This window comes from Nannospalax galili, unplaced genomic scaffold (assembly GCF_000622305.1).
Source record: "Nannospalax galili isolate Female #2095 unplaced genomic scaffold, S.galili_v1.0 scaffold45, whole genome shotgun sequence".
NCBI classification, from domain to species: Eukaryota; Metazoa; Chordata; class Mammalia; order Rodentia; family Spalacidae; genus Nannospalax; species Nannospalax galili.
This window is the reverse complement of record NW_008355775.1, coordinates 6665429-6683185: the sequence shown is the minus strand read 5'-3', so window position 1 is coordinate 6683185 and position 17757 is coordinate 6665429. Positions and strand designations below refer to the sequence as shown.

Sequence of the window (17757 nt, the reverse complement as noted above, 5' to 3'; positions counted from 1 at the left end):
TCTCCTATTCACGATTCAAGGACTTTCTTTTCCCCCTAGAGATAAGAGTTACGTAACAGACCCACTGAAGGGGTATTCCAATTGTCTCACCCTGCATCCTGTTCATCACGAAGAAGCCAGAGCGGTCTGTGTCCCTATTCCCTATCCGCAAGTTGAGTAACCGCTTCAGAGGATGGTGTGATAAGAACAGGAGGTAGGAATTGGCTAGGCAGTTAGGGTAAAAAGACCCCAAAGAAAAGTAGCCAGTTTCTTGGCTAAAACTCACAATGTCCTTGGGCCTCTTAGCAACATACTCTGTTCCAAAAGTCAAAAATGTTGAAAGTGTTTGGGAGCTTGTATCTAATCCTTAAAAGAGTTTAGGGTTACCTCTTCAGAAGGGGGAATGTTAGAGTAGCCAAAAGCCCCATAAAAATAACTAAATAAATCAAAGAAAAAAAATGGTATAAAATGGTGCCTACCTCAGAATAAATGATTCCCTTAAAACCTTACCTTGATTTGTTAGCATTAGGCAATGCCTATAAAATGCCACACATACAATGGAAAACTGTACCACCCATGAGGAACACCATGCTAACGACACCTCTCCTGTGGTGTGCAGGCTCTTAGGGCTGCCTATTGTTCCAGCGCCTTCCCCAACATTCCCAGTCTGGAATACCCACATACAAAGAACCATTTTACCCTGGCTGTACCCTCTTATCTGTTAAATGTTATAAGACACCAATTACCTAGCTTGCCAACTATCTGAATATCACTTTAAATCTAGATTTAAAGCCTATATCTTTCTATATATTTAAGAGAATGTGCCCCTTTTTTCACGTTCCATGACAGACCTGGTTGCCAAGAATTAATCAGCATTCAGTTGATGAAAAAGCAGAAGTGTGGCAAAGCTGAGGCCAGTCACCAGGGAAGAGTCCGCCATACTGAGTTAGAATAAGCAAAGGCAGAGCCTGGACGATTCCATACCAAAGAGAGTCATCAGCAGGTCATTAAGCCTGAACAGGTGTGTAATCAGAGTCCCCACCAGGACCTGCACTGAATACCTGCAGGCATTGTCAAAGAGGAGAAGTACAGGAAATTGGAAGGATCTGCGCACATTTTGAAATTCTCCATGTCGGGCAGGCTCCCACTGAAGAGCTGATTTGTATGTTAATCTTCACAAAGATACCTTGTGAACTAACTTGTGATTATATTAATACAGTTCTGCACAAAGACACTAGTCTAACACCACAAATATCTGCTCTACTTCAAAAGTGTTTATATGCTCAATCCAGACAATTTGGCTTTAGGGCTATTCACACTCTTCTCTTTTGACCTATAGTTAAGTCTGTACATAACATGTACAATAGTTTCCTTACGGTGCCTGTGAAAACCAATATACCATGCTCATGAATTTTAAAAACTCAGTATGTTGTTAGGTATGGTGGTACATACCTTTAATTCCAGCACTCAAGAGGCAGAGACAGGTGGATCTCTGTGAGATCAAGGCCAGCCTAGTCTACCTAGAAAGTTCCAGACCAGCCAGGGGTACAGGGAAACCCTGTCTCAAAAATAATTAAATAAATAAAAATCAATATTGCCAAGATGGCCATGTTTTTAAGTTTGTCAATGAACACCAAATCAAAGCATGTGGCCTCCTTTTTTTTTTAATTGGTAAAAATCTGCCAACTGGTTCTAAAATTAACATGGTAATAAAAAAAGATCTAGAAAAACCCAAATAATCCTGGAGAGAAAAATATAAAATTAGAGGATTTGCTCTAAACCCCAAATTCATAACAGAAAGTTTTCTATAATAAAGCCTCACCTTGTACATAAGACACTTAAAAAACCAAAGCGTCGGTTTACTGTAGCACATGCACATTAAACACCAAAGGACTAAGTGGTATTTCCACTGAAACCCTGTAAAACAGTGTTCCTCTATGTTCAGCCTGGGGTACATGGTCATCAAACAACCATCTTTTAAGAGATCCTTTAAAATGCTGATGTGACAGGTGTGGTGGGTCACACCTTTAACCCCAGCACCAGCAGAGGTAGGTAATTCAAGGCCAGCTTGGTCTACATTGCAAGTTTCAGGCCACCAAAGGTTACAACGCGAGATTCTGTCTCAAAAACACAAAAACACCAATATATGGATTTCTTCCAGAGCCAATAAATCAAATCTTTAGAGAGGCGATCCAGAACCTTCACATTTCACAAACTTCATTCAGATGTGCTCCAAAATTCAACAATGATCTTCCTTATTGGGGTTCCCCCTAAACAACACAATGGATTTTTCCTAACAAGATCTTTATGAAAGAGGGAAGTCTTACCTTCTCTGGTGGATGATTAGCTATGAGAGTTGTAGCCCTTTCAGTAAATATGTTTGTTGAATACATATTTTTATACTGGGTTGCAACTTCTTCACCATCTCGAAAATCAAGAGCACATCGTGTAACATTCAAAGGCTCAATTCTCGCACAGACCTCATGGGTGTAGTAATCTTCACTGCCTAGGAGGTATCCTAAAACAAGAATGGAAGGCAAGAACACTCAGCATAGCATAAAGCTTGCTAAGCAAATGAATGTTCCAGCATTTAATTGCCTAATGCAACTGATTACCCATGACAAGGCTAATCAAATGACAGTGTCGTAGCAACATTTATTAACATCTCTATGTTTGGTAGTAGAAATCATTCAAATACTATTATATAAAAAAAATTCAAGTCCTTTTCTCACTTGAGTCTTTCAGAGCATAGGTTTTATCATAGAACTCTTACAAAATGGGTGATTCCAGGGAAATATGTTCTTAAAAAAAATCAAAATTCAAATTCAATAAAGGTGATAAGATCTTAATCCTTTAAAGCTATCTAACGGGAAAAAAATATATGAGTAAAGTGATTTGTTACAAGTCTTTACTTGTAACACATAAATAAGAACAGGATTAAATAATGTCATTTGTTGTTACTGAGGATGGGAGACTGTCTTTCAGGTTATTTATAGACAAGGCCTTAGCAGGAATGATATTTAGTCAAATGCTGACACCCACTGGTGAGAAGATACAAACCTTTCCAAACACAGGCTCTCTAAACCTGGCTTAATAAAGCAGAAAGATCAGACTATAGCATCCTATGTAGATTTTTCTACCTACAGTGATCTCAGCTTTGTTATTTATATAGCATTAATTGCCCAGCCTACTTTTGAGACTTCGCACAGAAGAAAATAAAATTTCTCAAGCAATAATTGTTTCTGCAAATGTCACATGTTTTCCTAAAGGATTAAAATAATCTGCATTCCATATTATGACTTAATTTATAAAACTGTGCAGAACAGGCCAATCCACATGGAGGAAAAAAACAGTGATTGCCTAGGGCTGGAAGGGAGGAAGTAGGGTACAATTTTGTACATTATTTTAAAATCACAGGGCTGGAGAGATGGCTCAGTGGTTAGAAGCACTGGCTGCTCTTATAGAGGACCCAGGTTCAATTTCCAGCACCCACATTGTGACTAACAATGGTCCATAACTCCAGTTCCAGGGGATCCGATGCCCTCTTCTGACCTCTGTGGGCAGTGCATGACATGGGTGCACTTACATACATGCAGGTTCATACACATAAAAACAATAAATAAAATATTAAAAAATATTGCATACCTTAATTGGATAAACAGTATGTTATGTGAATTATACCCCAATAAAGCTATTAAAAAGAAATAAACTTTGCTGGGCTCTTAGCAACTTTCTGGTATATATTCTTTATTAACCTTAAATAGTAAAAATTGGGTCTAGCTCTTTCCCTACCATAAACTTTCACTGTAATGACGCATACAGCTTATATAATAATTCATTTTAAATTAACTCTTTGTTTTTCATGAGCCAGTACACTCAATATCCTGAATATAATTAGTACGATGGCCTTAACTTTTTACAGGGCTGGAGAGATGGCTCAGCAATTGAGAATGCATACTGCTCTCGAAGAGGACCCAACTTGGGTTCCCAGCACCACAGCTCACTAGCACCTGTGACCCAGCTCCCGTGGATCCAATGCCTTCTTCTGGCCTCTGTGGACCCCTGTACTCACTTGCATATACACACACACACACACACACACACACACACACACACACACATATACATGTAATTAAAAATATTTTTAAAGATAACTTTTTACATATTTTTTCTCCTACATTTATAGCAGAGAAACCCAACATATATATTACTTAATGTGAAATAGAAAAGGATACAGATCCACAAAAATAATTTCAACCCTTATCTGGGTAATTAAGAGTGGACAGATCAATGGAGATATAGTTTGGATTAACAATTATGAGGTATTAGAGTTTGAAGAAATCACTTCAGATTCCTTGTCTATTAATATAAACTGCTTCTTATCACTTGGGAGAATATATGCACAGAATATATTTGATTATATGAGTCATAAATATTAAAAGATATTACAAATAGGAGAACTATATAAATAGAAATATTTTCTCCCATACTTGGCCAAACTCATACCACACAACCAAGTAACAATCGCATCATGCCTTCATTATGGCACTTGAACTTAAGAGACTGAGCTTGACAATGGCAGCCTATGCTCTTGTGGGTAAATTTAGAAAATATCTACTGAACAACTAAATCTCTGCCTGCTTCAGTAGTTTTATTGAGATATGATTCACATTCAGCACAAATTGCCATGTAAGTGTGCACTTCTTCAGCTTTTAGAGTTCACAATCACCTGTCTGCTTTCAGCAGAACAGCTAGGCTGTGGTGGTGATGTTTGCTGAGTGCTCCCCATGCTCCTCCTGGCTGCAAGCCCTCCTTCATGTGAATGTAGGTATCTATTCATTTAGGTTCAGGGCTCCTTAATTCTCAAAAGTGGATATGATTTCTACCTTTTGTATGACTGAATTTGTGTGTGTGTGTGTGTGTGTGTGTGTGTGTGTGTGTGTGTGTGCGTGCATGTGCACGCATGTGCCGCAAGTGCCTGCAGAGGTCACAGGACAACCTTGGGTATCATTTCTCAGGAGTTATTCACCTTGTTTTTTGAGACAGGTTCTCTTACTGCCTGGGGCTTGACAATTAGACTAGGCTGCCAGGCCAGCAAGCCCCAGGGATCTACTGGTCTCTAAGTCCCCAGTGACAGGATTACAAGTGTGCACCACGAGACCTGGATTTTTTTTACTTGGATTCTAAGGACTGAACTCAGGTTGTTTGATACAAGCACTTTACTGACTGAGCTATCTCCCCAGCCCATCCAATTAAAATTTTAAGTACATAACTTGGGTTTTATTAAGATTTCTAAATATCCATAGTTATTTTTGCCAAAGGACAAAACAACTCATCTTTTTTTCAAGGGCCTGTGTGAAAAATTCCTAAGGTGCAGAGACTGGCTGTTCCTCTAGAACCTCCAACATAACAAATCAATCTAGGCTGATCTTTAACAGCTATGTGAAGCTACTGAAGATACATTCAGATTCTGCCATAAAGAATGTCATGGCTGATTAGTGATGCCTGCTAGAACCCAGGATAGGAGCACAGGTTCTCTCCTGTCTGATGTCCTCAGATCTTGACTTCAGCCTAGATCCAAAGAGGCATCACAGAGCCATGTGCTTGGCTGGATCATTTTGCCTTCCACATACATTCCTTTTCTTAAATGGTACTCTTGTGCTTTGGCCTTAGCTTGCATGGGAGTGGATAGATAGCTCAAGAAACAGCTATAAGAAAACCATTTTATTATTAAAGTGGCATTTGTAAGGATGCTCTCCACTTTATCATCTCCCAAAGGAGAAATTTCTCTCAAGCCAAAGAGTCAGAAAATGTTTTACTCCTCCTGAACACCTGCTGTCCACTTATCTTGAAAATAATGTCCTCTTAACAGTCCTTTTCTCTCCTCCCACTCTCCTTCTCTCCCTCCCTCCTTTCTTCCCTCCCTCCATTTCTCCTTTCCTTCTCTCCCTCGCTCCCTCCTTCCTTCCCTCCCTCCCTCCCTTCTAACACAAAAACTCTCATAAATGGAGGTACTGGAGAGATGGCTCAGAAGTTAAGAGCACTAGCTGCTCTTACAGAGGACCCACCCACATGGCAGCTAACAACCATCTCTAACTCCAGTTCCAGGGGATGAGACATCCTCTTCTGACCTCCTTGGGCATTTCATGACATGGGCACACTTACATGCATGCAGGCAAATACACTCACCACATAAAATAAAAACAATAAATAAAATATTTTTAATTAAAAGTCTCATATTGGGGCTGGAGAGATAGCTCAGAAGTTAAGAACACTTGCTGTTCTTCCAAGAGGACCCAGGTTCAATTCCCAGCACCTAATAACCATCTATAACTCCAGTTCCAGGGAATCAGACACCCTCTTCTAGCCTCTGTGAGCATTGCATGTACAAGGTTCACTTACATACATGTAGGGAAAACACTCATACACATAAAAAATTTTTTTAAAGAAATAATTTTTTTTAAGTCTCATATTTTAGACTTGATTGACAGCCTCCTGGAGCCATGCAAGTTTTCTGGCAAAGTTTGGTGCCTTTAAATGATCCCATGTCTCTCTACTTGCCATTATTTTGTTATTCTATTCAAACTTTTTATGTTCAATATTTGTTCCTTTTTGGCTGTGGCATGTTGTAAATAAGTGAAGAAGCAGATGGGAGAGAGGGAGGGAGGTAACTAAGTAGCTGGAAAGAAAGTTCAATATAAAAAGAACTAGGCAGTTACTGTCAAATAGGTTATAATAGGCTTAAAGAGGGCACATTTTAAAACAAACTTTACGTTTCATGTTTATTCTATAGGGTTTTTAAATTCATAAAGTACTTAATTCCTTTCTTATCATCTTCCTATTACCATTTGCTATCTCTTCTTTATTTTATTATTAATATTTAAATTGAACTTCCCCAACCTAGTGATTTCACAGGTGGGAAACAATACTTAGGGAAAGTGTGCTATTTTACTCTCCCCCCAGGGGGGATCTGTAGGGAGAAAACACACACACAAACTCACATACAACACACACTCACATATGTATATATATATATAAAACTTTTGTGAAGGAAATATTCTTGAATATAAAGGTTGCCTATAATTCTGTAAAACTCTGTCACTGTCAACTTTAGGTAAGAAGGTTCCAGAAAGCAACAATGGCCCCTGGTGTGGAGGCAGTTAACTCATCCAAGTCCCCAAAGTGGAACTTAGTGCTCTGGCAAGGGCCACTGCCTTGCTGTGGACACATGCCCACCCAGAGCTCAGCACAAAACCAGTTTATGGAGGCAGCATTAGAAGGCAGCCCCACAAGGTGTTGGCTGATTCACTCTGTGTTCAGGATTCCAGCAATGTTGTTTGATGGCACTTGGGTGTGTTTTATGAGCTGGCTGCAGTTAGTATAAGTTGTTAAAGAAACATATGTATTTCCATTACCAAAGTAGGTATCAAATCCTCGGCGGGTTGGCAGACATTCTTTCCGGTACATTCCCAGGTGCCATTTTCCAACCATATGGGTAGCATAGCCTGCTTCCTTTAGAAGCTGGGGCAGGAGTTTTTCATCCAGAGGAATACAGCTGGGCTGACAGACTTTGATGAGTAGATGCTGTAAGCCCGTATGGATCTTAAAAAGATAAACACAAAATTACGGATTAATGATGTTGAAATATTGTGAACGAGCAGATAAAATGGCTGCCTAATTTATTGGACATATCTGTGGATTTGGGTGTTTAGGTCTATTCTGAAAAGTTTATTCAGTTACAAAAATAAGATAGAGGACATAAACAGGACTATAAAATACAAATAAAAGCATTTCAATAAACAAATATTTTCGACAAATATTTATCAAGGCACTGTCAGAAACCAGTTATTTGATCTATCAAAGAAAAGTGTACCAAATCCACTGCACATGAAAAGCTGAAATTTGGGGCTGGAGAGATGGCTCAGTGGTTAAGAGCACTGGTTGCTCTTGCAGAGGACCCAGGTTCAAATCCCAGCACCCACATGGCAGCTAGTAACCATCCATAACTCCAGTTCCAGGGGATCCAATGCCCTCTTCCAACCTCTGCAAGCGCTGTATGACACAGGTGCACTTACACACATGCAGGCAATATACTGATGCACATAAAATAAAGATAAAAATAAAATTTTAAAAAAGAAAAGTTGAAATTTAATTAAAAGGGACATCTCTATTCTTTGAAAACTTGGTGATTTCCATCTTTGTAAGAGTTATTTAACAGTATGACAAAGTTGATGATTCGTGTTTCTTATTAGACTTTATATAAACCATATCTGAAAAGACACTGATCTTCTCCATTGACTTCTGCTTGGTAGTGGCTCATAAAAGCATCACAAGAGCACAGGGTCCACACAACAATTAGCTTTAAGAGACAAACACTTAGTGAATTTAAGTATACTACAAATCGACATCTATAATTACAGAAATTCCTTGAATTTTGATGGGAACACTCACCCCAGATAAACTCCTTCACAAATCGAAAATATCATAAATATTAAAATGCAATTAATACACCTAACCTAGAGAACATCACAGCTTAGAGTAGCTCAGTCCTTACAAAGGAAGCCTGTTTTATAATAATATGTTGACTAGCTCGTGTGATTTAATGACTATTGTACTGACTGAAAAATAGAATAACCATAGGAGTATGATCTGTGCAGCATTATAAAGTTGAGAAGTCCTAAGTTGAACCATTATAAACTAGAGATTATCTATAGATGAGAAGGCTATTAAAATATCTCCCTTTTCCATAAGGGAAACTACAAGCTTTTATGAAACCAGACTTTCTTCATCAACCTTTACCTAAATAATATATTGTAATAGCTTGAATAGCAGAAGCTATTTAACAACCCATGTATCTTCTTTTTTTAATATTTTAGTTATTATTTTTATTTTATGTGTATAAGCATATTGCCTGCATGTGCATAAGGGTACTCATGTTGTGCAATGCCCGTGGAGGTTAGAAGAGTCTGTTCAGATCCCCTGGAATGGGAGTTATGGACGGTTGTTAGCCATCATGTGGGTGCTGGTAATCTAACCAAGGTCCTTTGCAAGAACAGCCAGTGCTCTTAACCACTGAGCCATTTCTCTAGTCCTCAACCTAGGTATCTTCTATGAACAGAAAAGGTATACAAAAACATAAAACAATGCTAAGTCTCTTGATTGTTGTAGAGAGTACTGTGATGGTTTGAATGCAAATGTTCCCCCACAGACTCCAAGTATTTGGACATTTTGTCCCCAGTTGGTGGTGTTGTTTAGGGAGGTTTTAGAAGGTGTGGAGGAAGCAGGTCACTGGGGGTGGGATTAGAGAGTTCTTAAGCCTTGTCAGCTCTCCAGTTACTCTCTGCTTCCTGTACCTGCTTGAAGATGTGAGAGCTTAGCTTCTGCTCCTACTCCAGTCACCTCTACACCATGCCTCTCCACCATAATGGACTCTTGCTCCTTTGGAACCACAAGCCAAATAAACTCTTCCTTTTATAAGTTCCCTTGGTCATGGTGTTTCTACCACAGCAACAGAAAAGTAACTAATACAAGTATACTCCCCTTTTTGCAAGTTGTTTATGATAACATACAATGGCCTTATTATTGCCATTTCCATTAAATAAGTGCTTTATAATCTCTATTTAATTTCTGTTATAGCAAATTTCAAATGGTATAACTTGCATGAATGTTCATTCTTTGGGTCCTCAATAATTTTTAAGTAAGGGCAGAGATCCCAAGACCAAAAAGTTTTCAAATTGATGCTCAGAAATATCTGATAATGGCTGTTGCCATGAGGACAAATAAGGTAGGAGAGATAGTGATGGGTGACACTTGAGACAGGGTGGCCAAAGAATGATCCTCTGAGGACATACTTGAAAAGCCAGCTGGCTATACCTGAGAGCAAGATTAGTCCTTATGCCTAGATTTCAAGAGCATTCTGGACTTGCCTGAGGAGTCTGAAAGCCAGCACAGAAGCCAAGGGGGCTGGTCAAGCTCTTGTGCTGATAGAGACCACCACACCCCTGATGATGGATCAAGTGGTCTTACACCATCCCTGGCCATCCCTGGCACCAGGAGATCCCAATTTCCCTAGATACACAGGACTCTGTGGACAGTGAAGGCTGTGTGTACCAGTTCTCAAGCCAGGCAGGACTCGAGGTACACCCATTCACTGAAGATGAATAGCAAGCAACTTGCTATTAATAATTCCTTTTAAAATGTGTTTACAGATGATCCATTTGCTGTGTGATATAAGGCAGAATGGAATAAAGCCTAGGGAATTAAACTCCATCCTAGCTCAATCACTTACTAGCTTTGTAACCTTTAGACAGTACCTTCAGTAATTTACTAAATTCAGTCTTGACACCTGTAAGATTATCTTCATCTGTAAAAGGAGGAGGTCAAAATTACCTATTCCCTGGTGGCATGGGGTGGATTGATGAAATAATATAAAATGTTAAGTATGTATTAAATACTAAACACTGGTCATAGTAACAACAGTAAACAGCTGTCAGTAACACAACACCCCTCCCAAACTACTTTCTTGAGGATGAAGGCTTCAAGGAGATTGTGCACCTGGGCTTGAGCCTGCTTCCTGGAGTGTATTTTGTATATGAACATCATATACAGTACACACTGAAACTGCCAATCTACAGTTCTGATGGAACAGAATGAACACCTATTTATTATTGATTTTCTCAGGCTCAAATGCCCACTAGTCAGACAATACAGATGTACAGACCTTTGTTTTTATTTCTATTTATTTTTGTTATTTTTAATTATATCTATTTACGTGTGTGTGCGCGTATGTGCGCACGACATGAGTGCAGGTGCCTGCAAAGTTCAGAAAAGGGCATTGGATTCCTCTGATGCTGGAGTTACAGATGACTGTGAGCTGCCCAACAAGGGACAGACTCGGATCCTCTACAAGAACAGTAAGTGACCTTAATGGCCAAGCCATCTCTCCACTCCCATGTTATGTTTGTCACTAAACAAATACAAAATGCAGACTAGAAAAACCTTTCAAACTCATCTTATTTTCTTGTTTACTATAAAGTCCAATTAAAGAGATTTCTCATAATGTGTGTGTGTGTGTGTGTGTGTGTGTGTGTGTGTGTGTGTTACTGGGGCTTGAACTCAGGGACTTGTAATGCTCTTTCACTTAGGTACATCCCCAGCCTTCTTTTTACATTTTTATTTTGAGATAGGGTCTCAGTAAATTGTCTAGGGAATTCATTATGTGGCCCAGGCTAGCCTTGAGCTTATGATTTTCCTGCCTCAGCCTCCTGAATAGGTAAGATTACAGGGCTGTGTCCCCAAGCTTACCTTTTTTGTTGTTTTCTTGTGGGAATTGTTGTTTGCAGTGCTGAGGAATCAAACCCAGGACCTCATGAATGCTAGGCAAGTGCTCTACCACTAAGCTATACCCCTAGCCCTCTAACAAACTTTGACATGATCTTGGATTTTATTTTCTGTGTATTTTTCCAGAACCAACACTTTAGGAACTATATATTATGTCTTGATTTTTGTGATATCGTTCCATAACCTCCTAAAAGAACCACATGGAATATCTTAAAGTAGGCTAATTTTGAGGGCTATCTTGACTGTGGTTATGGTTTCACAGGTGTATGTATACAACAACATTTATGAAGCTGTATACTTTATGTGTATGAATGTTTCCCCTGCATGTATGTTAAGTGCATTTCCTCATGCAATGCCTGAGGGAAACAGAAGAGGGCATCAGATTCCTTGGAACTAGAGTTAGCCATGTGGGTGGCTGGGAACTGAACTCAGGTCCTTTGCAAGAACAGCCAGTATTCTTAACTGTGGAGCCATCTCTCCAGCTCTGAGCTGTATACTTTAAATATGTATAGCTTATTGCATGTTGATCATACCTCAATAAAGCTTTTTAAAAATAAAGTAAGGTTAAGTTTTCTACAGAAATTTTTAGACCTCTCTTAGCAGTGACTGGGCACATATAATGGGAATGTGCCAGAGGCCTTTCAGGTGCCTTCTAACCCACTCTCACTGCTTAAGGGCCAAACCAAAGGACTCATTGGCCTTTTGACTCTGGGTTCAGGCAATGGGGAAATCATTGTGCAGAGAAAAAAGGGCCAGAAGAGATCATGTAGGCTTGGGCCAATCACCAGATGGCTTCAGCCCTCCACCCAGGTCTCTGTCTTGAAGGTCACTCCGAAGGCAGCTTCCTCACATCTTCTAGATTGTGGAAACCATCCCTTCCTTTCCTGCCTTCTGAGCTAGGCATGGTAATAGCTTCACTAGGTTTCTATACTACCTTTTCTGTTTTCCTACACACATTCATACCTTTTAAAATAAAAAGTCACTTTGTAAATAAATCCTCCCTAATGAATACTAATTTGAATATGCCATCTCTTTCCTGATGCCACCCTAACTGTTAAGTGTTTTATAATTTCTAGGGAAAGAGAATCATCACTCTGAACACACACACATACACACGCACACACACACACACACACACACACACACACACACACACAACATCAGAGAATTCTTGAGGGCTGGAGCGATGGCTCAGTGATTGCTCTTGCAGAGGACATGGGTTCAGTTCCCAGCACCCGCTTGGCAGTTAACTGTCTGTAACTCTCTAGTTCCAGGGGATGTGACAGCCTCTTCTGATCTCTCTGGGCATTGCACACATGGGTGCATTTACATATGTGGACAGGAAATACTCATACACTTAAAATAAAAATAAATAAATAAAATCTAATTAAAAAAGAATTCTTTGCATCATTAGCCTTATAAGCTGACTACACAGAAAATGAGCCTAGGCTCAAAAACTTCATAATGTATACTAATTGTCAACCCACAGGATGTAAAGATATTTTACAGGATTCAAAAATCCTAGTGGAGATAAATGCTCTGTACAAATCTTGAAAGGAAAGCTCATCTATCCTAAGCAAAGATTAACTCTGATGACGAGAAAACACTGCCAAGAGATGCTTTGCAATTTAGTTTTCCTGCACCACAGGCACCAAGCCAGGCGGTCAGCTGAAGCCTGCCTCCATTCTCTACAATCAGACGGAGCAGGGAATTTATTCTTTTCAGTTCCTGAGAATTTATTTGACAGAGCATTTTCATAGCATTATTGGGAAGCAGAAGCCAAACTCTGGATGACAGCCAAAAACATGTTTTTGGTCTCTTCAAACACTATTTGAAGTCAGGAAGCTGTAATGTGTTGAGAAGCAGTAAACAGGCAAATGTCAAGCTGGTTCCAATCCAGCACATTAGCTTAGCACAGAACGATGGAGCTACACCATGATGCACCGGGCAGGCCATCACTAGGTACAAACCAGAATCAAAAGAAGAAGGATAGTTAGCTAAACCCAAGAAAACCTAAAACAATTCCATCCCAACACTCATCTTCAATACACAGAGAGCACATGTGACTAGAAAGAGTCTATCTATAGTATATGAAAGTTGGGGCTACCTCTGTGTCTACTTTGTGTGGCTATCTCTTCTTCATTAAAACAAATCTTCTTTCAAAAAAAAATACCACCTCCAAAGATTTAACTTGACCATCAAGGATTTACTCCACTAAGGGAAAAGGTCTGTATACCCAAAGGAGAACCTTACTTTTCTAGGCTCTTTCCATGAGATAACTGATGAGAAATCTTTGTTTATTGTACTTAGCAATTTATTTGAACTGATCAGTTAGTTTTTCCTCTGTGGACCTAGGAGATACTTGCAATATAGTCTCATAAGTTTAAAAGAGGAAAACTCAATCTCCTGCTGGGGGGAGGAGGAGGATGGATCTCAGGTCAGAACCTCTTCCAATCCTCTTTTCAGGCAGTCTACTGATATTACACATCCCAGAGTTCAGGACACAATATTTCAACCATGTTCATGAGAAACTCTGCCAGGATCTACAAATCACTGTAACACGCATGGCAGTGAATGCTATCTCTCTCCCACCCTTAATAGTGGTAGTATAACACAGGCAGAAGGGAAGTTCCATCTAGTCCATCAGTCCTATGAAAGTTGAACTCCTAACCTCTTTCTATCCATGTGTTTGTGCACTATCACCCGCTATGGTACTTAGGAATTCAGAAAAATGAGCAGGGCTGTCCCTCTACTCTACACACCAGGGAGCCTGAAGAGAGTATCAGGATAAGAACACAACTATAGGACATGCTGGCAGCCAGCCGAGAGTTCAGAATTTCCAGCCTGTGCTTTGGCTGGTGGCCTATAGCTTTTAATCTTGTTCAGATACCACTAGTAATGCCTTTGGGTTTATTCTTGGAGTCACCCACAGAACAAATGGCTAGTAGAAAATCTGCTCCCTCCCCCTTGAAGCCTTCGGACAAGCAGTCAGCTGCCCAGGCTGCTGAAGCCAAGAGGTTCAGAATGGGCATTATGTGTCACGAGCATGGCTTGGCCATCTGGCCTGGCCCCTCTACTCAGGAAAGAGAACTGGCCTGTGTCATTGACAGTTTTAAGGGCCTATTTATTTTGGTGTTGATTAGTAAAGAGTGCAAATCCCTGACTAAACCCACAGAAGGATGTTGCTTGTGAAAAGAATAAACAAGACAGAAATGGTTTCTGTGACTTCCTGTTTAAATTATTAAATCCAACAGGAACTTATAATGAGAAGGAATAAAAACATGAAGAAAGCTGAAAACAGAGAATTATTAGTAAAATGATATGATTAAGGAAGCAAAATAAATAATAATGATAATGACCAGAAAGCATGTGTATGTACAAAGTGATTTTTTTCTATTAATTTTTTATAATAGTTATTTTTGTGTGTGTATGTATGTGTGTACATACGTGTGGGTACATGCATGCCATGGCACCCATGGGGAGGTCAGAGGACAGCTTTCAGGAATTGAATCTCTCCTTCTAGGTCCTGAAGATCAAACTCAGGTCATCAAGTTTGACAACCAGTTACTCTTACCTGCTAAGCTATTTCATCATCTGCCAAAGTGACTCTTGAAATAGCAAACCACATCAATCAATCAACATAAACAAAAATGCCATAAGCCAATGGGTCACATTCTGTTCAATTCCAAAGTTACCTTCTTCTTTGTTTCCAATTTCTTGGGAGGTAAAAGATAGGAGGCATGCAATTATTCCTTTAAAATATCTTAAATATATGCCAAATACGATCTCCTGACTCCCTTTTTCCTTTGAAAGATGCCTCTTAGTGCTGACTAGGCCTGGTAAGGACACCTGGCTTTAGTGAAATCAAAGATGCCTCCCTGCAGAGCAAGTCACCTCCAGGGATCCTGTGTTGGAGGCACATGTTTTAGTGTGGGCACTCTTAGCTGTCTATAAAGCTGATGCATTCTGTGCTTCCCCCCTAAATGAGCACAGGGATAAAGAATAGCAGGGCCTTTCTCTCTGGCAGCACCTATGCCTCCTGAGTGCACGCTGTTTTATCTCTGCCTCCTTCGATGCCTTGGCCAGAGGGTCCTATGAACCTCCCAGCTAGCAATGCCTGTCCTCCCCCAAGCCCTCTGCCTACTTCCTCCAACTCCTCCTGTAACTGTTGATTCCAAGTCAGTGACAGGAATCCACTAGGCAGGACCCTGAGGACAAGGAGGAAGAGCAGCCAGCAAGACCATTCTTGGGCAGAACTTCCTTTCACTGGGCCTCCTCTGCAAGCCATGGGACTGCTGTTTTCTTCAGGAAAACTTAAAGCAGAAGTCAAGCATCACCCCTGTGCTCCTGCACAGTCTCCTCCTCACATTTCCTGTTCAAGGTTCTGCTTCAGGGGTGAGTGAAAAGCCCTGAAAGCATCTTGTCTGTTTATCAATATGATTAAGAAAAATGTGTCTGGGGTCTCCTAGGGATGAAGCCTCTGTCATCTTTCATTGTCTCTCTGTCAAGGTTTATAGAATTCTGGTGGAGTTGTTTCCTCTGTCCCCAAGGAAAGAACAAGTTGAGGACTGGAGTTAATATACTTTTTTCTCATATACCTACCACTCCACTTTTTCACCCTTTAATCCTTTTCATTTCTTAAAAAGGAAACAGGAATTACATGTGAACCCTAGCTTTGGTGTGTATATCTCTGTGTGTGTGTGTGTGTGTGCGTGCGCGTGCTGGGCATGAAACCTAGGGTCTTGCCCATGCTAGACAGGTACTCTACCACTGAGCAACATGCCCAATTCTTGTTTCTTTGAGACAGTGTTTTGCTAGTATCCCAGACTGGCCTTCAACTTTCTATGTAGCTCAGGTTGGCCTTAAACTTATGATCTTCTGCCTCCCAAGAGCTGGGATTACAGGTACGTGCCTCACACCCAGCTCAGTCCTAGCAGTTTAATTATGATATGGAGCTCCTCCAGGAAATGTCTTTGAGTTACAGTGCACAGCACACTCATCTTCTTATTCGTTCCACACTCAGTGCTTCTCTAGGTCAAAGAGAACCATAGCAAGCTAACAGAGAAACCAGACCTCAGAACAAACAACTACTGCTAAATTTGTGAAAGGATTGCAAGCATATAATGAATATTTTATAATGAATAAAACCCATTTGTTAGATTATGAAAAATGAGTACTTTCAAGTTCTATATTTGAACTAAAAGCAGTATACAAATTCTACTAGGTAGGATGAAATATTTGAACAAGGGGTAAGTGAATATAAAATCTATATCCTTATAGGCATCACCAAGAAGCTAACATAGAAGGACTTCTTAAGGGAAGGAGTGTGGGAGACAGGACAAAAGCTCTATATACTAGACACTCTGGATGCATTTCCTAGATGCAATTTTAAATATAAGAAAGCCATATGGCACTTGATACAGTTCCTCAAAATATCCTCGTGTTAGATTAGACACATTGTCTAGCATATAACCATCCTCTTCAATGTAACATTCCTATGAAAATCAGATCAACTGGAGCTGAAGGATAAATTGTATGAATAGGCAGCATGAGGTCTGGGGAGATCTGGCCTGCTTCTGGCTCCTCATTACCTTGGCTCCCACCACAGTCACCTTCTCCCCAGTCTTGGGACAAGCTCAGTCCAGCCTCCAGGGTTTTGCTTCCCTTGCTCCTCCTACACCCTGTTAAACTCTCTCCAGCATCTTTGCATGGTTGGCTCCTCTTCATCCAGGCATTCAGACCTCTGCCAATACTCTGGAGATATTTTCAAGAGTCACTATTACTTTGCCTACTTTATTTTCAACCTTTATTGCCATGACACTCAAATTCTCCTTGCTTCCTTGTTTATTTGTAGGTATTAGTTCACTACCCTCTCAATCACCCCTTCCCCTCACCTCAGCCCCACCAAATATAAGCACCAGGTGATTCCTAGAGGAGAGTGCAATGCTGGCACAACAAATTGTTTCATAAATACTTGTTAAATAAAATAATGAGTCCCATAGAATGAAGATAGAATGAAAGCTTGAACAAGGCAAGCTGTTATTCAACACACACCAAAAGTACTAGCCAGAGCAATTAAGCAAGAAAATAAAATGAAAGGCACCCAGACTTGAGAACAAGAAAGAAAACTGCTAATACAGAAAACCCAAAGGATTATAGATTATGCACATGCACGCACATACACATCAGACCGAATAAGTTCAGTAAGGACACAGGCTACATTTCCATTACAATAGCACTGAACATGAAAATGAAATCAAGAAAGCAATTCCATTCACAATGGCATCAAAAATAATAGAATACTGAGAAATTTTAGTGACAAAGTACAAAATGCATATACTGAAAACTAGAAAATATTGTTCAAAGTTGTTAAAGAATACTTAAATAATCAGAAAGGTAGCTCAGGTTCGAAGATTGGAAGATTTATACTGTTAAGGT

General features: G+C 39.9%; 1 protein-coding gene across 2 annotated transcripts in view; it reads right to left on the bottom strand.

Annotated features, from left to right (window-relative positions):
- Positions 1 to 17757, bottom strand: part of Arsb (arylsulfatase B) — a 245499-nt gene that overhangs the window by 217702 nt on the left and 10040 nt on the right. For both annotated transcript variants that reach the window (XM_029556225.1, XM_008853336.3), the window contains exons 2-3: positions 7395 to 7581; positions 2307 to 2497 (exon numbers count right to left, since the gene is read on the bottom strand). In XM_029556225.1, the coding sequence (XP_029412085.1) occupies positions 2307 to 2497; positions 7395 to 7581 (378 nt within the window). The remainder of the gene's footprint in view (positions 1 to 2306; positions 2498 to 7394; positions 7582 to 17757) is intronic.